Source organism: Rhinopithecus bieti, unplaced genomic scaffold (genome assembly GCF_001698545.2).
Source record: "Rhinopithecus bieti isolate Rb0 unplaced genomic scaffold, ASM169854v2 scaffold_9690, whole genome shotgun sequence".
In the NCBI taxonomy this organism is placed as follows: Eukaryota; Metazoa; Chordata; class Mammalia; order Primates; family Cercopithecidae; genus Rhinopithecus; species Rhinopithecus bieti.
Window position 1 is genome coordinate 1,640,459 of NW_016806622.1, and position 23,973 is coordinate 1,664,431.

The 23,973-nt window shown below is 38.3% G+C and overlaps 1 protein-coding gene across 1 annotated transcript in view; it reads left to right on the top strand.

Moving 5' to 3' along the window:
- The window catches only part of SLC9B1 (solute carrier family 9 member B1), a 131,421-nt gene that overhangs the window by 96,697 nt on the left and 10,751 nt on the right, over positions 1–23,973 (top strand). The window contains exons 7-9 of the mRNA XM_017877079.1: positions 2,489–2,664; positions 22,537–22,643; positions 23,489–23,638. Of these exons, the coding sequence (XP_017732568.1) occupies positions 2,489–2,664; positions 22,537–22,643; positions 23,489–23,638 (433 nt within the window). The remainder of the gene's footprint in view (positions 1–2,488; positions 2,665–22,536; positions 22,644–23,488; positions 23,639–23,973) is intronic.

The window sequence follows — 23,973 nt, forward strand, 5'->3', positions numbered from 1 at the left end:
CCCCATTGGTAAATTTAAATTTTATTTATTTATTTATTTTTGAGAAAGAATCTTGCTCTGTCACCCAGACTGGAGTGCAGTGCAATCTTAGCTCACTGAAACCTCCGCCTCCCAGGTTCAAGTGATTCTCCTGCCTCAACCTCCCAAGTAGCTGGGACTACAGGCATGTACCACCGCACCCAGCTGTTGGTTTTACCATGTTGGCCAGGCTGGTCTCAAATTCTTGATCTGCCCTCCTCAGCCTCCGAAAGTGCTAGGATTACAGGCATGAGCCATCACGCCTGGCCCCCTACCTTTTCTTATTACTGCTTTTCCTTTTGAACTTTTAACATTTATTATGTGTAAGGTCTATCTATATTCCTTTCCACATAACTAGTTATCTCAACACCATTTATGAAAGATTTCTTTCTCACACTGATTTAAAATACCAATTGTATAATGTAACAAATCCCAAAGATTAGTTTCCACACTTTGTATTCTCTTTTCTTCCAATCTATTTTGTCTATTTATGTCACTATTATTCAGTTTTAACTATTTTACCTTTACAAAAACAGTATCTTGTTTTCTTAAGTTTACTTGATCTTTCATTCTAAGATCTTATTCTTCCAAATGAATTTTATAATTAGCTTGTCAAGTTCAGTAAAAATCCCTGCAAATATTTTGATTGGTGTATCTCTGATTAATTTATTTGGGGTAGAGATTACATCTTTATATTATTGAGGCTTTGGCCGGGTGTGGTGGCTCACACTTATAATCCCAGCACTTTGGAAGGCCAAGGTGGGCATATCACTTGAGGTCAGGAGTTCAAGACCAGCCTGGCCAAAATGGTGAAACACCATATGTACTAAAAACACAAAAACTATCCGGGCGTGGTGTTGGGTGCCTGTAAAATTGAGGCTTTTTAGTTCACACTTGTGAAATGTCTCTCCAAGTATTCAGGTATTATCTTAGTTATATTAATTATTATATTCACAATTTTTATAAAAGTATAGACTATCTTCACAGTTTTGTTCTTAGATATTTTGTGTTTTTAATTGATGTTGTGGATTAAATTCTCTTTGATCACTTATTCCTGGGGAAGCCAGCTGCCATGTCCTGAGGCAGCCCTGTAGAGAAGACCCCATTGGAAAAAACTGAAGCCTGCAATAGCTACATGAGTAAACTTGGAAGCAGATCTTCTCCCACCCCACCTACCTCATGGGAAATCTTAAGTCAAGGCATACAGCTAAGCCATACCCAGATTCCTGACCCACAGAAGTCCTAAGACCAACAAATATTTGTTGTTTTAAGTTACTATGTTTGGGGATGATGTGTTAAGCAAAATGAGAAAAATAATACCACAGGTGATTACAATGTGCAGCAGAGTCAGGAACCACTGAACCAGGCCAGTATGTGGTCTTAGAGAAGTCTAGTCTCTTCTTGAGATCACAGGGAAATCTGTAGCATAAACTGCACCGTAGAGGTTGTACAGCCAGAAGCAAATGGGCTAAACTATTAGACACTCACATCAGTCAGTCATTGGCAGATGCTGTCTGGAGGCAAGTAGAGGGGTGCACAACTCCCTGGTATTCCCAGGTAGGTGCTTGTCAGCAGGACAAGGGTTATAGAAACCTGTAGATGTTAGCAGCCAACATGCAGCAGCTGGAAGATGTATTCATTGACCTGGTAAATGGGTTTTGGCAGGAGCACCAAGAACATTTCTACACAGGATATACTTCAGCCTTTATAAAGTAAACGTCGAAGAGATGAAGCGAACTTCTGGATAAGATATGCCAATAGAAGGTATTCTGAGCAGGAGTCTCCCCATTCCTCATGGATGTCATCAACCACTCCAGAAATGTTCTCATTTGCCTTTGTAACTTAGGTGGCCACACTTGTTTTTTTGGACAGACAACTCTGTTCCGTCCTTCCTTCCTTACTCAAGAGGTAAGAAATGTGTGGGAGGTAGATTTGTCTGGCCATTCTAACAGTGGTACTCCAAATAATCAACTATTTGGTTTCCCCAGAGGTCTCTCCTGCTCCCAACATCTGCCATTTCAGGGCTTGGAGCACTTTTAGAAGCACACGTACATTTTGAGGCAATCTTACATACATTTTGGTTTATGGTTTCCTTTTTTCAATCCTAAATTATCTGTCTCTTATCTTCCTGGGATATACTTAGTTTCTTGTCCATTGAGGATTCACCTTTTGTTTTCTAGTTAGGTTATGAATTTTTCTATTACTTTTACATCTTCACTTCAAAGGATTTAGGAATAGAGGGAGAGGCTGCAACCTGTGCTCGGCCCAACATTTTAAACCACGTCTGTATAAAATTTTAGCCAGCACTAAACAATGCATGAAAAGTTTTATCACCATTAAATTGCATTCACTCAAATTTGAAATTCTTCTAAACAATGTTTATTATAAAGTTATTATAAACTACTTGTACTTATAAAACACCACTTGATTAAAAAGATGCTTTAAAATTAATTTTCAGTCTTTCTTTCAGTTTTGTTCTAGGTGCTGTCTCTCCTGCTGTTGTTGTCCCTTCCATGATGGTGTTGCAAGAAAATGGATATGGTGTTGAGGAAGGCATTCCAACCTTACTAATGGCTGCTAGCAGTATGGATGATGTTCTAGCTATCACTGGATTCAATATATGCTTGAGCATAGTCTTCTCCTCGGGTACACAAGAAAATATAACAACCACTCAGATCATTCATGACCTTTTTTGTTAGTTCCTTAAACAGGGTTTCTGGCTTTCCTTCTTCATTTTTTAAGCACGTCTTTTCAATTTAACATCTTTTTAATCTCCACAGAAAGCTCATTCTAGACCGAGGAAGATATTTCAGTGGCTTAAGATACCACTACTTAACACACATGATCTCATTTTAATAACCATGTTACAATTAATTTGATAAACCATATTATTACTATTTATCTGCTTATGTTGCTTTGGAATTTTATCAGTTCTCATTAGAAAAAAAATTAAGCAGCAGTATTATTTCTGCTACTAATATTTTAATAGGCATTTTTGAAATGTGCCTTTTTGGCCATCCTAATAAACAACTGGTTGCTGTGTTATAAGACAACATAAACATATAGAGCTGGGGCAGCTATATGCCTTTTTGTAGTGTCAGGACAAGATCCTGCACCAGTTCTGACTCCCAAGGTGATATCTGGTCTTGAATATCACTACAGAAATTGTGGCAGTAAATGTTTCTTCATTTAGTAATGCTTTAATTATCTACAATGTTTGAAATTGAGTCTTCTGTATTATTGAAGCACTAAAATATTTTTAAGTTGAAAAGTAATATACATAGTTTCTCTTAAAATCAGAAAATATAAATAAATAAGAAAAAGGGGAAAAGTTAAAAGTAAAATCTGCAATGGTCACATCCACAAGAAAAGAATCATTTCCTTCTGAACCTTTTGATATAAATCCACCCATATTTGCTTTCCTCCCCTCCCCTTCTCTTTCCTTCCCTTCCCTTCCCCTCTCTCTGTCAAATATTCTTATAAAATCAGTGAATATTGACCAATATGTTCTTACAACCTGAAGTGTTTTACACTTAACTGTATATCACAAACACGTTTCTTTTCAGTAAATATATTTGTATATCATTTTTAATAGTTGTTTAGCTTAATGAAAGAGTATTCAATGTGCTGCATCATAATTACTTATCCTGTTCAAAATTGAAGTTGACTCCAGTATTTACTATTAAAATAATACTTAGTCATGCTGCTATAAAAATATTTTTAAAAATTAAAAAATTGACCAGGCACAGTGGCCTATACCTGTAATCCCAGCACTTTGGGAGGCCAAGAATGATGGATCACTTGAGGTCAGGAGTTCAAGACCAGCCTGGCCAACCAACATGGTGAAACTCCATCTCTACTAAAAATACAAAAATTAGCCGGGCATTGTGGTGGGTGTCTGTAATCCCAGCTACTCAGGAGGCTGAAGCAGAAGAATCACTTGAACTCAGAAGGCGGAGGCTGTAGTGAGCTCAGCTCACCCTACTGCACTCCAACTAGGGCAACAGGGTGAGACTGTTTCCCAAAAAAAAAAAATTAATTTAAAAAATAATACTTAGTTGAACATGTAGAGAAATATTTGTACCTAATCTTCATATTTACTTAAACTTAAAAGTGAAATTGTTTATCTAAAAGGTATATACATTTATGAGTGTTCCGAACATATTGTCACAATATCGAATCCTACCAGGATACGTAAACTTGTCATTTCCTCTCATTTCTCTTCAAAACTAGGTATTACTAGCCTTTTTCATCTTTGCTGATTTGATAGGTGAAGGGGGGATCTCTATACATGAAGTACTTTGAGTACTAGTGATGTTAAATATCCATGTTTATTTGTCATTGGCATTTTGTAAATTGCTTTTCTTGAAAGTTTTTTGCCTATTTCTTTTAGGTAGTTTCATCTTTTGTTCCTTTTGATTTGTCAAGATTCTGCGTTAAATTGAGAATGGAAACCCTTTGTTTTATATACTTTAGTTTTTTCAATTTGTAATTTGCCTTTTAATTTTCTCTCTCTATTTTTGCCATTCAGATGTTCAAGTTTTTTATTGTCAATTGTGAAAATCTTTTCCTTCATGATTGGTATCTGTCATTCTTTCAAAAAATATTGTTATCAGTCCTCTTTCAAAAAAATATTTCCTGGCTGGGCCCAGAGGCTCACGCCTATAATCCCAACACTTTGGGAGGCCAAGGCAGGTGGATCACTTGAGGACAGGAGTTCAAGACCAGCCTGGCCAACATAGCAAAGCCTCATCTCTACTAAAAATACAAAAAGTTAGCTGTGTGTGGTGGCACAGACCTGTAATCCCAGCTACTCAGAAGGCTGAGGCACAAGAATCGCTTAAACCCAGGAGGCAGAGGTTGCAGTGAGCCAAGATCACGCCACTGCACTCCAGGCTGGGTAACAGAGGGAGACTGTCTGAAAAAAAGAAGAAAAAAAATCCCCTTCCTTTTGCCGGCTACTATGCCAAACACTGAGGATAAATAGTAAGCAACAACATTTGCTTTTATTGAATACTTGCTTGGCTCTTGTTCTAAGTTCCATATATGTCACCACTCATTTACAGGTAAGGAAACTGAGAAAGATGTCAAGTAATTTACTCAAAGTCAGAGATCAAATAAGTAGAGGAGCCAAGATGAAATCTGGCAGTCTGACTCCACACCGACACATTTAACTCTGCTCTTCTCCACTGCCTCCCAACACAACAGAGAGACAAGATCAAGTGGTGCATGTTCTCAAGGAGCTTATATATTAAAGAAAAATTACAAGTGGGATGAATATTACATCGTGAAGGTTAATATTAAGTAAGTGTCAAGTTGATTGGATTGAAGGATCCAAAGTGTTGATCCTGGGTGTGTCTGTGAGGGTGTTGCCAAAGGAGATTAACATTTGTTTAGTGGACTGGGAGAGGCAGATTCACCCTCAGTGTGGGAGGGTACCATACAATCAGCTGCCAGCATGGCTAGAATAAAGCAGGCAGAAGAAGGTTAGGAGAAACTGACTTGCTGAGTCTTCTGGCCCTCATCTTTCTCCCATGCTGGATGCTTCCTACCCTCGAATATCAGACTCCAAGTTCTTCAGCTTTTGGACTCTTGGACTTAATTCCAGTTGTTTTCCAGGGGCTCTCAGGCCTTCATCCAGAGACTCAAGGCTTGGACTGTCGGTTTCCCTACTTTTGAGGTTTGGGACTCGGACTGAGGCAATACTGGATTCCTTGCTCCTCAATTTGCAGACAGCCTGTTGTGGGACTTCACTTAGTGATGGTGTGATTCAATTCTCCTTAATAAACTCCCTTTCATACATATATATATCCTGTTAGTTGTATCCCTCTAGAGAACCATGACTAATACAGATTTTGATACCGAGGTAATGGGGTATTGCTATAAGATAACTGAGAATGTGGAAATGACTTTGGAACTGTGTAATGGGCAGAGGTTGGAACAGTTTGGAGGACTCAGAAGAAGACAAGAAGATGTGGGAAAGTTTGGAACTTCCTAGAGACTTGAATGACTTTGACCAAACTACTGATAGTGACAAGGACAGTGAAGTCCACGCTGAGGAGGTCTGAGATGGAGTTGAAGAACTTGTTGGGAACTGAAGTAAAGGTCACACTTGCTATGCTTTAGCAAAGAGACTGGTGGCATTTTATCTCTGCCCTAGAGATTTATGGAACTTTGAAATTGAGAGAGATGATTGAGGACATCTGGTAGAATAAATTTTGTTTTTTTTTTTTTTTCTGTTGTTATACTTAAGTTCTAGGATACATGTGCACAACGTGCAGGTTTGTTACATATGTATACACATGCCATGTTGGTTTGCTGCACTCATTAACTCGTCATTTACATTAGGTATTTGTCTTAATGCTATCCCTCCCCGCTCCCTGCCACCCCATAACAGGCCCCAGTGTGTGATGCTCCCTGCCCTGTGTCCAAGTGATCTCATTGTTCAATTCCCACCTATGAGTGAGAACATGCAGTGTTCGTTTTCTATCCTTGTGATAGTTTGCTGAGAATGATGGTTTCCAGCTTCATCTGTGTCCCTGCAAAGGACATGAACTCATCCTTTTTTATGACTGCATACTATTCCATGGTGTATATGTGCTACAATTTCTTAATCCAGACCATTATTGATGGATATTTGGATTGGTTCCAAGTCTTTGCTATTGTGAATAGTGCCACAATAAACATATGTGTACATGTGCCTTTATACTAGCATGATTTATAATCCTTTGGGTGTATACCCAATAATGGCATTGCTGGGTCAAATGGTATTTCTAGTTCTAGATCCTTGAGGAATTGCCACAATGTGTTCCACAATGGTTCAACTAATTTACACTCCTACCAACAGTGTAAAAGTGTTCCTATTTCTCCACATCCTCTCCAGCATCTGTTGTTTCCTGACTTTTTAATGATTGCCATTCTAACTGGCATGAGATGGTATCTCTTTGTGGTTTTGATTTGCATTTCTCTGATGACTGGTGATGATGAGCATTTTTTCATGTGTCTATTGGCTGCATAGATGTCTTCTTTTGAGAAGTGTCTGTTTATATCCTTTGCCCACTTTTTGATGGGGTTGTTTGTTTTCTTCTTGTAAATTTGTTTGAATTCTTTCTTTGTCAGATGGGTAGATTGCAAAAATTTTCTCCCATTCTGTAGGTTGCCTGTTCACTCTGATGGTAGATTCTTTTGCCATGCAGAAGCTCTGTAGTTTAGTTAGATCCCATTTGTCTATTTTAGTTTTTGTTGCCATTGCTTTTGGTGTTTTAGTCATGAAGTTCTTACCCATGCCTATGTCCTGAATGGTATTGCCTAGGTTTTCTTCTAGGGTTTTTATGGTTTTAGGTCTAACATTTAAGTCTTTAATCCATCTTGAATTAATTTTTGTATAAGGTGTAAGGAAAGGATCCAGTTTCAGCTTTCTACATAAGGCTAGCCAGTTTTCCCAGCATCATTTATTAAATAGGCAATGCTTTCTCCATTTCTTGTTTTTGTCAGGTTAGTCAAAGATCAGATGGTTGTAGATGTGTGGTCTTATTTCTGAGACCTCTGTTCTTTTCCATTGGTCTATATATCTGTTTTGGTATCAGTACCATGCTGTTTTGGTTACTGTAGCCTTGTAGTATAGTTTGAAGTCAGGTAGCATGATGCCTCCAGCTTTGTTCTTTTTTGCTTAGGATTGTCTTGGCAATGCAGGCTCTTTTTTGGCTCCACATGAACTTTAAAGTAGTTTTTTTCCAATTCTGTGAAGAAAGTCATTGGTAGCTTGATGGGGATGGCATTGAATCTATAAATTACTTTAGGCAGTATGGCCATTTTCACAATATTGATTCTTCCATGCTATTCCATGAGCACAGAATATTCTTCCATTTGTTTGTGTCCTCTTTTATTTCACTGAGCAGTGGTTTGTAGTTCTCTTTGAAGAGGCCCTTCACACCCCTTGTAAGTTGGATTCCTAGGTATTTTATTCTCTTTGAAGCAATTGTGAATGGAAGTTCATTCATGATTTGGCTCTCTGTTTGTCTGTTACTGGTGTATAAGAATGCTTGTGATTTTTGCACATTAATTTTGTATCCTGAGACTTTGCTGAAGTTGCTTATCAGCTTAAGGAGATTTTGGGCTGAGACAATGGGGTTTTCTAAATATACAATCATGTCATCTGCAAACAGGGACAATTTGACTTCTTCTTTTCCTAACTGGATACCCTTGATTTCTTTCTCTTGCCTGATTGCCCTAGCCAGAACTTCCAACACTATGTTGAATAGGAGTGGTGAGAGAGGGCATCCCTGTCTTGTGCCAGTTTTCAAAGGGAATTTTTCCAGTTTTTGCCCATTCAGTATGATATTAGCTGTGGGTTTGTCATAAATAGCTCTTATTATTTTGAGGTACGTTCCATCAATACCGAATTTATTGAGCGTTTTTAGCATGAAGGGCTGTTGAATTTTGTCAAAAGCCTTTTCTGCATCTATTGAGATAATCATGTGGTTCTTGTCTTTGGTTCTGTTTATATGCTGGATTACGTTTATTGATTTGCGAATGTTGAACCAGCCTTGCATCCCAGGGATGAAGCCCACTTGATCATGGTGGATAAGCTTTTTGATGTGCTGCTGAATCCGGTTTGCCAGTATTTTATTGAGGATTTTTGCATCGATGTTCATCAGGGATATTGGTCTAAAATTCTCTTTTTTTGTTGTGTCTCTGCCAGGCTTTGGTATCAGGATGATGTTGGCCTCATAAAATGAGTTAGGGAGGATTCCCTCTTTTTCTATTGATTGGAATAGTTTCAGAAGGAATGGTACCAGCTCCTCCTTGTACCTCTGGTAGAATTCAGCTGTGAATCCATCTGTTCCTGGACTCTTTGTTTGGTAGACTGTTAATTATTGCCTCAATTTCAGAACCTGTTATTGGTCTATTCAGAGATTCAGCTTCTTTCTGGTTTAGTCTTAGAAGTGTGTATGTGTCCAGGAATTTATCCCTTTCTTCTAGATGTTCTAATTTATTTGTGGAGAGTTGTTTATAATATTCTCGGATGGTAGTTTGTATTTATTTGCAATCGGTGGTGATATCATTTTTTATTTTTTATCATTTTTTATTGCGTCTATTTGATTCCTCTCTCTTTTCTCCTTCATTAGTCTTGCTAGCAGTCTATCAATTTTGTTGATCTTTTCAAAAAACCAGCTCCTGGATTCATTGATTTTTGGAAGGGTTTTTTTGTGTCTCTATCTCCTTCAGTTCTGCTCTGATCTTAGCTATTTCTTGCCTTCTGCTAGCTTTTGAATGTGTTTGCCATTGCTTCTCTAGTTCTTTTACTTGTGATTTTAGGGTGTCAATTTTAAGATATTTCCTGCTTTCCCTTGTGGGAATTTAGTTCTATAAATTTCCCTCTACACACTGCTTTAAATGTGTCTCAGAGATTCTGGTATGTCTGGGAGAATCACACAACTGTCTTTGTTCTCATTGGTTTCAAAGAACACCTTTATTTCTACCTTTATTTTGTTATTTACCCAGCAGTCATTCAGGAGCAAATTGTTCAGTTTCCATGTAGTTGTGCAGTTTTGAGTGAGTTTCTTAATCTTAAGTTCTGATTAGATTGCACTGTGGTCTGACTGTTTGTTTTGATTTCTGTTCTTTTACATTTGCTGAGGAGTTCTTTACTTCTAAATATGTGGTAAATTTTAGAATAAGTGTGATATGGTGCTGAGAAGAATGTATATTCTGTTGATTTGGGGTAGAGAGTTCTGTGGATGTCTATTAGGTCTGCTTGTTGCAGAGCTGAGTTCAAGTCCCAGATATCCTTGTTAACCTTCTGTCTCATTGATCTGTCTAATATTGACAGTGGGGTGTTAAAGTCTCCCATTATTATTGTGTGGAACTCTACGTCTCTTTGTAAGTCTCTAAGGACTTGCTTTATGAATCTGAGTCCTCTTGTATTGGGTGCATACGAATTTAGGATCGTTAGCTCTTCTTGTTGAACTGATTACTTTGCCATTATGTAACGGCCTTCTTTGTCTCATTTGATCTTTGTTGGTTTAAAGTCTGTTTTATCAGAGACTAGGATTGTAACACCTGCTATTTTTTGCTTTCCATTTGCTTGGTAGATCTTCTTCCATCCCTTTATTTTGAGCCTATATGCGTCTTTGCACATGAGATGGGTCTCCTGTATACAGCACACTGATGGGTCTTGACTCTTTATCCAGTTTGCCAGTCTATGTCTTTTAATTGGAGCATTTAGCCCATTTACATTTAAGATTAATATTATTATGTGTGAATTTGATCCTGTCATTATGATGTTCACTAGTTATTTTGTCCATTAATTGATGCAGTTTCTCCACAGCATTGCTAGTCTTTACAATTTGGCATTTTTTGCCATGGATGGTACTGGTTGTTTCTTTCCATGTTTAGTGCTTCCTTCAGGAGCTCTTGTAAGGCAGGCCTGGTGGTGACAAAATCTCTCAGCATTTGCTTGTCTGTAAAGGATTTTATTTCTCCTTCACTTATGAAGCTTAGTTTGGCTGGATATGAAATTCTGGATTGAAAATTCTTTTTTTTTAAGAATGTTGAATACTGGCCGGCACTCTCTTCTGGCTTGTAGAGTTTCTGCGGAGAGATCCGCTGTTAGTCTGATGGGCTTCCCTTTGTGGGTAACTCAGCCTTTCTCTCTGGCTGCCTTTAACACTTTTTCCTTCATTTCAACTTTGGTGAATCTGACAATTATGTGTCTTGGGGTTGCTCTTCTCAAAGAGTATCTTTGTGGTGTTCTCTCTATTTCCTGAATTTGAATGTTGGCCTGCCTTGCCAGGTCGGGGAAGTTCTCCTGGATAATATCCTGCAGAGTATTTTCCAACTTGGTTCCATTCTCCCCATCACTTTCAGGTACCCCAGTCAAACGTAGATTTGGTCTTTTCACATAGTCCCACATTTCTTGGAGGCTTTGTTCATTTCTTTTTACGCTTTTTTCTCTAAACTTCTCGTCTTGCTTTATTTCATTTATTTTATCTTCAATCACTGATACCCTCTCTTCCACCTGATCGAATTGGCTACTGAAGCTTGTACGTGCGTCATGAAGTTCTCGTGCCATGGTTTTCAGCTCCATTGGGTCATTTAAGATCTTCTCTACACTGTTTATTCTTGTAAGCCAGTCATCTAATCTTTTTTTCAAGGTTTTTGGCATCCTTGTGATGAGTTCAAACATCCTCCTTTAGCTCAGAGAAGTTTGTTATTACTGACCTTCTGAAACCTACTTCTGTCAGCTTGTCAAAGTCATTCTCCATCCAGCTTTGTTCCATTGCCGGCAAGGAGCTGTGATCCTTTGGAGGAGAAGAGGCGCTCTGGCTTTTAGAATTTTCAGCTTTTCTGCTCTGGCTTCTCCCCATCCTTGTGGTTTTATCTACCTTTGGTCTTTGATGTTGGTGACTTACAGATGGGGTTTTGGTGTAGATGACCTTTTTGTTAATATTGATGCTATTCCTTTCTGTTTGTTAGTTTTCCTTCTAACAGTCAGGTCCCTCAGCTGCAGGTCTGTTGGAGTTTGCTGGAGTTCCACTCCAGACCCTGTCTGCCTGGGTATCACCAGTGGAGGCTGCAGAACAGCAAATATTGTAGGTCAGCAAATATTGCTGCCTGATCCTTCCACTGGAAGCTTCATCCCAGAGGGGCAGCCCCCTATATGAGGTGTCTGTCAGCCCCTACTGTGAGGTGTCTCCCAGTTAGGCTACACGGAGGTCAGGGAGCCACTTGAGGAGGCAGTCTGTTCATTCTCAGAACTCAAACGCCATACTGGGAGAACCACTGCTCTCCTCAGAGCTGTCAGACAGGGACGTTTAAGTCTGCAGAAGTTGCTGCCATTTGCCCACAATGGAGGAGTCTAGAGGCAGTGGGCCTTGTTGAGCTGCAGTGGGCTTCACCCAGTTCGAGCTTCCTGGCCACTTTGTTTACCTACTCAAGTCTCAGCAATGGCAGACGCCCCTCTGCCAGCCAGACTGCCACCTTGCAGATCAATCTCAGACTGCTGCCCTAGCAATGAGCAAGGCTCTGTGGGCATGGGACCCACTGAGCCAGGCACAGGAGAGAATCACCTTGTCTGCTGGTTGCTAAGACCTTGGGAAAAGTACAGTATTTGGGCGGGAGTGTCCTATTTTTCCAGGTAGTCTGTCACAGCTTCCCTTGGCCAGGAAAAGGAAATCCCCGAACCCCTTGCGCTTCCCGGGTGAGATGACACCCTGCCCTGATTCAGCTCACCCTCTGTGTGCCTGCGTCCACTGTCCAACTAATCCCAATGAGAGTAACCAGGTACCTCAGGTGGAAATGCAGAAATCTCCTGTCTTATGCATCAATCATACTGGGAGCGGGAGACCAGAGCTGTTCCTATTTGGCTATCTTGGAACCCATCCAGGACATCTGGTAGAAGACATTTCTAAGTAGCAAAGTATTCAAGATATGACCTGAGTGCTCTTAAAAGTGTTCAGTTTTATGCATTCACAAAAAGGTGGTTTAGAATTGGAACTTATGTTTAAAAGGGAGGCAGAGCATAAAAGTTTGGAAAATTTGCAGCCTGATGATGTGATAGAAAAGAAAAACCCATTTTCTGGGGAGAAATTCAAGCTGACTGCAGAAATTTGCAGAAGTAACATGGAGCCAAATGTTAATTGCCAAGATAATGGGGAAATTGTCTCCAGGGCATGTCAGAGTTCTTCACGACAGCCCCTCACATCACAGGGTTGGAGGCCTAAAAGGAAAAAAATGGTTTTGTGGGCCAGGCCCAGAGCTTTGCTGCTCTGGGTAGTCTTGGGACTTGGTGCCCTGTGTCCCAGCCATGGCTAAAAGGAGCCAATGTACAGCTCAGGCTGTTGCTCCAGAGAGTTCAATTCCCCCAAGCCTTGGCAACTTCCATGTAGTGTTGGGTTCATATGCTAGTTGGCCATTTGTATTTTTTTTGGAGAAATGTCTATTCAACTTAATCTTAGTCCATTCCTGCTACTATAACAAAATACCTTAGGCTGGGTAATTTATGAAAATAGAAACTTATTTCTCGCAGTTCTGGAATGTGGGAAGTTCGAGATTTAGGCTACAACAGACTCAGTGACTGGTGAGAGCCTATTCACTATAGATAGCACCTTCTCTGTGTCCTCACATGTTCAAAGGGGAAAACAAACTCCCTTAAGCCTCTTTTGTAAAGTCCCTAGTCCCATTTCCGAGGGCTATGACTTCATGACCTAATCATCTCCAAAATGCCCCACCTCTTAATATTATCACATTGAATATTAGGCTCCAGCATGTGAATTTTGGGAGAACATGAACATTTGGACCATAGCAAAGTCAACTGACCATTTCTCATTTAAGTTGTTCTGTTATTGAGTTGTTGTTCTGTATATATTTTAGATATTAACCCCTTATCAGGTATTTGGTTTTCAATTATTTTCTCCTGAGCATTGCCTTCTTACTCTGTTGATTGTTTCCTTTGCCATGCAAAAGTTTTTAAGCTTGATGTAGTCTAATATGTCTATATTTGCTTTTGTTGCCTATACTTTTGGTATCATATCTAAGAAATCATTGCTAAATTAAATGTCACAAAGCTTTTCTCAACTTCATTCTTTTGCTTGTGGATATCCATTTTCCCCTTCACTATCTGCAGAAGAGACTGTTCTTTCTCCATTGTGCAGTCTTGCACACCCTTTTCAAAAATTGTTTGCCCATACATGTAAGGGTTTATTTCTGGGCTTTCTATTCTGTTCCTTTGGTGAATGTATCTGTCTTTATGCCAGTACCACATGGTTTTGATTACTGAAGCTCTCTAACATATTTTGAAATCTTGAAGTTTGGAGCCTCCAGCTTTGTTTTTCTTTCTCAAAATTGTTTTGGCTATTTGAAATCCTTTGGGGTTCCATATAAATATTAGGATTATTTTTTCTATTTCTACCCCCAAAAAAGTCATTAGGATATTGCTAGGGATTGCAATGAATCTGAAGATCACCTTGGGTAGTGTGGCCATCTTAACTATATGAAGTCTTCCAATCCATGAACATGAATGTCTTTCCACTTTGTGTATCATTAATTTCTTTCAGAAATGTTCTGTAGTTTTTAGTGTACAAGTCTTCCAACTCCTTTGTTATATTTATTCCTGTTTTATTCTTTTTGATGCTATTGGAAATGGTATTATTTTCTTTATTTCCTTTCCTGGTTTTTCATTGTTAGTTTGGATACACAACTGATTTTTGAGTGTTGATTTGGTATCCTGCACCTTTGCTGAGTTTTTTAAGTTAATTCTAAGTTTTTTGTGGAAATTTTAGGGTTTTCTACATATAAGATCATACCATCTGTAAAAAGAGATAATTTTCTCTTTTTTCTTTCCAATGTGGATGGCTTTTATTTCTTTTTCTTGCCTAATTTCTCTGGCAAAGACTTCCAGTACCATGAGAATAGAAGGAAAGAGAGAGTGGACAATCTTGCCTTGTTCCTGACTTTAGGAAGAAAGTTTTTAGTTTTCACCATTGAGTATGATATTGACTGTGGCTTTTCATATATGGGTTTTATCTTGTTGAGGTATTTTGCTTCTGTTCCTAGTTTGCTGAGTGGTTTTTATCACAAAAGGATATTGGATTTGTCAAATACTTGTTCTGCATTAAATGAGATGATCACGTGATTTTTGTCCTTTACCCTGTTGATGTGCTGTATTACATTGAATGATTTTTGTGTGAACCCATACAAAAGTCGTTTTGCATCAGTTTGCATTTCAGAGATAAATCCCACTTTGTTCATGCTGTATACTACTATTCGTATGTGGTTGACTTATATTTGCTAGTATTATGTTAAGGGGTTTTGCATATTCATCAGAGATATTAGTATGCAGTTTTCTTTCCTTATAGTATCTTTGTTTATATTTGATATCTGAGTAATAGTGACCTCATAAAATTAGTTTGGAAGTGTTTCCTCCTCTTCAAACTTTTAGAAGAGTTTAAGAGGAATTGGGTTTTTTGTTTGTTTGTTTTTGAGATAGGGTCTTACCTTGTCACCCAGGAGATAGGATCTCACTCTGTCACCCAGGTTGGAGTGCAGTGCTCTATCATGGCTCACTGCAGCCTCAACCTCCCAAGCTTAAGCGATCTTTCTACCTCAGCCTCCTGAGTAGCTGGAACTACAAGCACACATCACTATGCTCAGATAATTGTTTTTATTTTTTGTAGAGATGAAGTCTCACTGTGTTGCCCAGGTTGGTCTCGAACTCTTGTACTCAAGCAATCCTCCACCTTGGCCTCCCAAACTGCTGGGATTACAGATGTAAGCCACCACACCCAGCTAGAATTGGTGTTAATTCTTTAAATATTTGGTAGAATTTTGCAGTGAAGTAATCTGGTCCTGGGCTTTTCTTTGCTGGGAGGTTTTTGATTCCTGATTCGGTAACTAGTTATAGGTCTATTAAGATTTTTTATTTTGTGACTTAGTCCTGGTAACTTGCATGTTTCTGGGAATCTGTTCATTTCTCCGAGGTTATCCAACTTGTCAGTATATAATCATTCATAGTAGACTCTTAGAATCCTTTTTATTTCTGTATTATCTGTTGCAATGTCTTCTCTTTTGTTCCTAAAAGAAGTTGAGTCTTCTTTATTTTTTTCTTAGGTATTCTAGCTGATGATTTGTCAATTTTGTTGAACTTTGAAACAACAACTAGTTTCACAGGGTTTTCTATTCTCTAGACTTTTTTTTTTTCTTTGAAATGGACTTTCGCTCTTATCGCCCAGGCTGGAGTGCAATGGCGCAATCTCAGCTCACTGCAACCTCCACCTCCCGGTTCAAGTGACTGTCCTGCCTCAGCCTCCAGAGTAGCTGGGATTACAGGCATGTGCCACCATGCCCAGCTAATTTTGTATTTTTTAGTAGAGACAGGTTTCTCTATGTTGCTCAGGCTGGTCTCGAACTGTCAACCCCAGGTGATCCGCCCACCTCGGCCTCCCAAAGTGCTGGGATTACAGTCATGAGCCACTGTACCCGGCCTTCTGCTCTAGACTTTATTATTTCCTTCCTTTTGCTTACATTGGGTTGAGTTTGTTCTACTTTTTCTAGTTTCTTGAGGTGTAAAGCTAAGTTGCTGATTTTAGATCTTTCTTCTTTTTTAATGTAGGCAGTTAGATATATAAACTGTCCTCTTAATATTGATTTTGCTGCATCCCACAAGCTTTGAAATGTTGTGTTTCCACTTTTATTTGTCTCAAGACATTTTCTAATTTTCCTTGTGACTTATTCTTTGAGTATGTATTCATCAGAGTTCTCCAGAGGGTCAGAACCAATAGGAAATATAGATTAGATATAGATATAGATATAGATATAGATATAGATATAGATATAGATATATGCATATAAAAGAGAATATATTTATATATATATGAAATATAATTTATTAAGGACGATTGGCTCACATGATTACAAAGGCAAAGTCCTACAAGCTGGAAAATGAGAGAAGCCTACCACATGGCTCCCAAGGAAGCCAGTGACATGGCTCAGTCCAAATCTGAACGTCTCAAAACCAGGGAAGCTGACAGTGCAGCCACTAGTCTGAGGCCAAAGGCCTGAGAGCTCCCAAAAGGCTGCTGATGCAAGTCCCAGGGTCCAAAGGCCAAAGAACCTAGAGTTTGATGTGCAAGGGCAAGAGGAGAAAAAGGCATACTGCTCTGGAAGAGAGAGAGAGTACATAAAAAAGAAATCCAAGCAAGCTGAATGTTCCCATTCTTCTGCCTTTTTTGTTCTAGCCACACTTGCAACCAATTGCATGATGCCTACCCACAGTGAGGACAGGTCTTTCTCAGTCCACTAACTCATGCGTCATTCTCCTCTGGCAGCACCCTCACAGATATACCCAGACACAGTGCTTCATCAGGCATCTAAGCATCCCTCAATTGAATTGACAATTAATATTAACCATACAGGCCAATTGGTTGTTTAAGAGAGTATATTTTTGTAATTTCCACGTATTTATTACTTTTCCTTTTTCCTTCTGCTATGAATTTCTAATGTCACTTTATTGTGGTCAGAAAAGATACTTGGTATGAGTTCAGTTTTCTTGAATTTTTAAAAACTTGTTTTGTGGACTAGCATGCCATCTATCCTGGAAAAGTCTTGGTATGTACTTGAGAAGAAAGTGTATTTTGCTATTATTGGGTGAAGTGTTCTGTATATCTCAGATAGGTCCAACTGGTCTATAATGTTGTTCAAGTTCTCTGTTTTCCAGTTGATCTTCTGTCCGGTTGTTGTATCTATAATTGAAAGTGGAATATTGGAGTTTTCTGTTATTATGATGTTGTTATCTATGTTGCCCCTCAATTCTGTCTAGTTTGGCTTCATATATTTGGATGCTGTACTGTTAGTTGCATATATATTTATAATTGCTATATCTTCTTGGTCAATTGGCCCTTTTATTATTATGTAATGTCCTTGTCTCTTGTGCTACTATTTGACTTAAACTCTGTTTTGTCTAAGTATGGCCATCCTTGTTCTCTTTTGGTTACCAACTGCAGTGAACATCTTTTTCCATCCTTTCACTTTCAACCTTTGTGTGTCTTTAGATCTAATGTGAGTCTCTTGCATATAGTATATATTTAGATTTTTTTAAATCCATTCAGCCAGTCTCTGTCTTTTGATTGGAAAATTAGCCTATTTGCATTTAAATTAGTTATTGATAAGGAAGGGCTTACTATTGTCATTTTGTTAATTGTTTTCTATATGTCTTGTAGCTATTTTGTTCCACTTTTCCTCTCTTCCTGCCTCCCTTTATGTTTCACTAATTTCTTTTTTTGGTAGGGACATGCTTTGATTCCTTTCTCATTTTTATTTGTGTATCTTCTATAGGTCTTTTCTTTGTGGTTACTGTAGAATTACATGAAAACATCTTATACTTATAATAATCTGTTTTAAATTGACAACAACTTAACTTTAATCACATACAAAAACTCTACTTCTTTACCTCTCCTTCTCATTTTGTTATCAATGTCACACAATACATATTTTTATATTGTTTATTTACATAATTTAATAAAGTAATGTTATGCTTTTACCTTTTAAATTCCATGCTTCAATTACAAGTGAATTACAGGCTGGGTGTGGTATCTTACACCTGTAGTCCTAGCACTTTGAGTCCAAAGTGGGAGGATTGCTTGAGCCTGGGAGTTTGAGACCAGCAAGACCTTATCAATACTAAAAATTTAAACATATTATCTGAGTGTGGTGGTGCATGTCTGTAGTCCCAGATACTCAGGAGGCTGAATTGGGAGGATTGCTGTAGCCCAGGGCTGCAAGGCTGCAGTGAGCCATGATCAAACCACTGCACTCCAGCATGGGCAACAGAGCAAGACTCTGTCTCAAAAAAGAAAAAGAAACAAGTAAAGAAGAAAAGTGTTTTACTTACCACCATTACAGTAGTACAGGATTCTGTGTTCACTCATATATTTACCTTTACCAAAGAAGTTTATACTTTGTATGATTTTGTATTTCTATCCAATATCCTTTCATTTCCACTTAAGGACTCCCTTTAACATTTTTTGTAAGGTAGATCTAGTGGTGATTGACTCCCTCAGCTTTTACTTCTCTGGGGAACTCTTTGTTTGTCCTTCATTTTTGAAGTGCAGTTTTACTGGCTATGTGGTTCTTGATTGACAGTTTTTTTGGGGTTTTTTTCAGCCCTTTTAATATATCACCCCATTCTCTTCTGGCCTGTAGAGATTTTGCTGTGAATTCCACTGATAACCATATGACATCTCCCTTGTATGTGAAAAGTTGCTTTGATCCTGTTCCTTTCAAGATTCTCTCTTTGTCTTTGACTTTTGACAGTTTGATTATAAGGTGTCTCATTGTAGGTTTTTTGCAAATTATTTAACTTGGAGTTCTTTGAGCCTCTTAGATTTGTATGTTCATTTACTTCCTTAAATTTGAGAAGTTTTTGGTCATTATTTTTTTAACTGGCTCTCTGCCCCTTTATTTTTCTCTTCTCCTTCTGGAACTTTCATAATGCATACATTGGTCTGCTTGATGGCATCCTATAAGTCTCTTAGGCTCTCTTCACTCTTCATTCCTTTTCCCTTTTGCTCCTCTGACTCTGTAATTTCAAATGACTAGCCTTCAGTTTCACTGATTCTTTCTTCTGCTTGATGTTATTGAAAACACCTTTGCAAAAGTTATAACTGAAGAAATTATGACAGTGAAAGAGATCAGACCTAATCAATTCCATCTTGCTTCTAACATTTAAACTGTCCTTGTCCATTCCTAGCAGTAGGATGAACTAATTTTGGGAAGGTATTCAGTTTATGGTTTGACTCTGAAACAAAGTTGATAATAGCCATCTCCCGAAGAGATCCCCTTCTTGCCTGGGGACCAGTCTGCCTTTGCAGGATAAACAAACTAGCTACAACATTAGAAATTACAGTTTAGGGGTTTTGCAGCCTCTGGCTCCAAGAATCTGAACCTCTCCAAATTGCTCCTGGGAATAACATCACTATTGTAAAACCTAAAATCAGTGCTTGAGATATTTTGCAGACCCTGCACTAGATGAATCAGCTGATACCACCCAGACTGGTAATCTGGCTCAACTAGTTCTGCCATCCCACCTACAAACAGAAGACAGCAAGAAAACATCACTTCAACCCCCTGTGATTTCATCTCCAATCTTACAAATCCCCTCTTCCCAAGCCCCTACCTGCCAAATTATCTTTAAAACTTCTGATCCCCGAATACTCGGGGAGACTGATTTGAGTAATAATAAAACTCTGGAGTCCCGCGCAGCTGGCTCTGCATGTATTACTGTTTCTCCATTGCAATTCCCCTGTCTTGATAAATCAGCTCTGACTAGGCAGGGCACAAGGTGAACCCATTGGGCAGTTAGTTACATAGTCTGTTGGTGATTTCCTATAGTGAATTTTTCAATTAGCTATTGTATTCCTTATCTCCAGAGTTTCTGTATGATTCCTTTTGTTTGTTTGTTTCTATCTCTTTGTTAGTATTTTCATTTTGTTCATTAATTATTTCCTACTTTCATTTAGTTGTCTATTTCTGTTATCATTGGGCTTCATTAAGAGAGTTAATTTGGATTCTTTGTCAGGTAACTCATTTATCTATTTCTTTAGAGTTGGTTTCTGGAGATTTATTTTGCTCCTTTAATTTAGTCATTAGGTTTCTCTGTTTCTTCTTATGCCGTGTTATTTTTTATTTATTTTTGCCAAGATTTGGATGTTTGAAAAAACTGCCACTTCTCCCAGTTTTTATCAGCTGGCTTCATACGGAAGACCTTTACCTGAATCAGCATGGCTATAGGCTCTGGCAGCCTCTCAAACCTTTTCTGGGAATGCATCTTCTTTGGGTTTATACATGCAATATCCCAAGTAGAGGTTTGCCAGTTTCTTTTTCTGGAGCTGTTGCTCCCTCTGGTATCTGTCTGTCTGTGGTACTGCAGGTTCCCTGGTGCTGCATCATCTCTGACCTCTCCTTTATTCTCAGTGGCTCCCACGTATCCAAAGTATGCTGGTTGGGTGTCAAGTTAGAGAGAGAGAGCTTCAGGTAGCCTCATAAAACTGTTCCGTGCCAGTCTTCTCTTTCCCTGCTAATGGAGAAGCTGCAAGTTGAGTGCTTTCTCCCAGCCACACCAACCTATTCCAGCTTGGGGAAGGGGTATCATGAGTATAATGCAACAGCTTTTCTTATTTGTTCAATGCCACTATTCTTGGCTTTGCACTTGTCTGTGCTACTACAACTTCTTAATGCTTTTTTGTTTGTTTGTTTGTTTGTTTGTTTGTTTTTGAGACAGAGTCTCGCTCTTTCGCCCAGGCTGAAGTGCAGTGGCACGATCTCAGCTCACTGCAAGCTCTGCCTCCCGGGTTCACGCCATTCTCCTGCCTCAGCCTCCCGAGTAGCTGGGACTACAGGTGCCCGCCACCTCGCCTGGCTAATTTTTTTGTATTTTTAGTAGACACGAGGTTTCACCCTGTTAGCCAGGATGGTCTTGATCTGCTGACCTCGTGATCCGCCCATCTCGGCCTTCCTACATGTTGGGATTACAGGCGTGAGCCACCGCGCCCGGCCAGAACTTCTTAATGGTTTATGGAACTCCGTAAAGGCTTTTAGACCATATATTGTTGTTCAATTGGTATCTTTGTGGAAAATCAAAGTTTGGAGCTTCCCTTTCCACCATCTGGCTGACATCACTCTGTTTATATTATTTTTTATTTTTACTGTATTTTATTTTCTTGAGACAGGGTCTTGCTCTGTCAGCCAGGCTGGAGTGCAGCCTCGAACTCCTGAATTCAAGGGACCTCCTCCCTCAGCCTACTAAGTACTTGGACTATAGGTACACACCACATACCTGGCTAATTTTTTAATTTTCTTGTAAAGATGGGGTATCACTCTGTTGCCCAAACTGGTCTCAAACTCTTAGGTTCAAGCAATCCTTCTGCCTTGGCCTCCCAAAGTGCTACAATTAAAGATGTGAGCCCACCATGTCCTGCCTGTTATATTTAGTAGAAAATATGTCTAAAAATATGCTTACTTACTATATTGAATCCACTACCCAGAGCTTAACTGAACTATTTTTGTGACTCAGAATCTGTTTTTTTTATTTTTTGTTTTTTACTTATTACAATGAACTACAAGTATGGATTTATTAATATTAATGAATATAAAATATACTGGAATCTTTTGTATTGGTTTTTTTTTTTTTTTTCTTTTTTCTTCACCAAAAGCAGATACTTAAATATACTGAAATCTTAATTGACCCTTGAATGTTTCTAGGACTGACCCTGGAGCAAAAACTTTTATGTTGTTATTACGTTGTTCTTTTTATGTTAAAATCATTTGTTTCTTTTTCATATAGTATATCAAAGAAGAATTATTAATATAGCCCTTACCAGCCATGTGCTAAGTGCCACAGGTGTTTTGGTCTCTCTCCATTCTTGTACCTCACTTGGTCTTTTTTTTTTTTTTTTTTTTTTTTCTTTTGGAGGCATAGTCTCCCTCTTTCACCCAGGCTGGAGTGTGGTGGCACAATCTCAGCTTACTGCAACCTCTGCCTCCCGGGTTCAAGTGATTCTCCTCCCTCAGCCTCCTGAGTACCTGGGATCACAGGTGTGCGCCACCATGAACAGCTAATTTTTGTATGTTTAGTAGAGATGGGGTTTCATCATGTTGGTCAGACTGATCTTGTACTCCTGACCTCAAGTAATCCACCCTCAGCCTCCCAAGTGCTGGGATTACAGGCGTGAGCCACTGCGCCCAGACTACCTCACTAAGTGGGGGAGCATCTTGTGGCTCGTTAAGTCTTTGTTTTCTGGCCTATTTATATAATGGACATTTCCAAGTTGTGTGTATATATTAAATTATTTGATAGTATATATTTAATGTACTAAATAGATCTACATGTTTAAAGACCATTTTCATATATTTGTTCTGTAAAATACTTACCTTTCTTCATGAACCACCTAGATTTGCTTTTCTGATGTGTAGTATATATGAAAATATTTCTTTGTGAATTTTTTTTATTGTGTGCCTCTACAGGTGGTATAGTTAATAATGCCATAGCCTCTATAAAGAGCGTATCTATTAGTCTGCTGGCAGGAATTGTTTTGGGATTTTTTGTTCGATATTTTCCAAGTGAAGACCAGGTATATACAAAATCTATTTTATGGAAGTATAGTGTTAGACATTTTTTTTCAAAATATTAAACTTTGGTAAGATCCATGAAATTTAATACTTAATTCTATTTCTCTAAAACTAGCCTCCAATGCCTGCTCTGTACTTGAAACTGAGCACAGCAGTGATTGATACAGGTCCATGGCTTTGACTAAAGTCTCTGCTTCCTGATTTGGCAAATAAGGAATATAAAGATATATACTTAATGCAGAATATCCCTCTGAATTATACTTTCCCTTTCTCTACTAAATTGCCTATTGATATTTGATAATTTCCCCTAAATTTTCCCTTAAACATTTCAGGGGGAGATAGGTTCCCATTAATTTCTGCATATTTTCTGACTTAAATTCACTCCTACTCTCCTTTGACAGAGGCAACACTCTTAAACTTAGCCATTTCCTGCCTTAAATGAAAACATGCCATTATTTTTGTATTTCTATAATTTCCATCCAAATTTAGCTGTAACATTTTGGCCAAAGAGACACTCAAATATTTTTTAAGAATTCATTGGATATGTTATATGAAACTGGAGATTGTATGGGTCTCTTCTCTTCTTCACTTAAAGTAATACTTTAACCATTTTACTGATATTAGTATCAGAGATGTGGCAGAAAATGAAATGTTACTAGTTGTGAATTTTGTTACTTGGTAGTAAGTCTCCTAAAATATATGGTGAGAAAGAAAATCAAAATTTTAGACATTTAATATAACATTTAAAGACATAATATCAAAGGGTCAAAAATATATAATAGATAATGCCAAATCTTGTATTATATATTTAATGTAAACTAATTTCTAAATATCTATCTAATTCTAGAAAAAACTTGCACTGAAGAGAGGATTCCTTATTTTGACTATGTGTGTTTCTGCTGTCTTAGGCAGCCAACGTATAGGTTTACATGGATCTGGAGGATTATTCACACTAGTGTTGAGTTTCATTGCAGGGACAAAATGGTCCCAAGAAAAGGTGAATATTTTTAATACGCTATATTTTAAAAGCTAAAACAACTGAATTTTTTACATATATTTAGGAAATCCCCTCATTCTGGTTGGAAAATGTTCCAAAAGGTTTTCTGTCCTCAAGAAAGTGTATAAATCAATCAAGGAAATAAAATATTTAGGAAAAGCACCTGAAAATATACTAATATGGAATCAGAAGTTGCGTTGTCACATCAGGCTTCTCTTTTTCCCAGGAGTTATGTAATATTATTATATTACTTTTATGAATCTAATTATTTTATTCATTGACATTTTAATTAATCCATGAAAAATGTTTGTAAAAGGCCGGGCACGGTGGCTCAT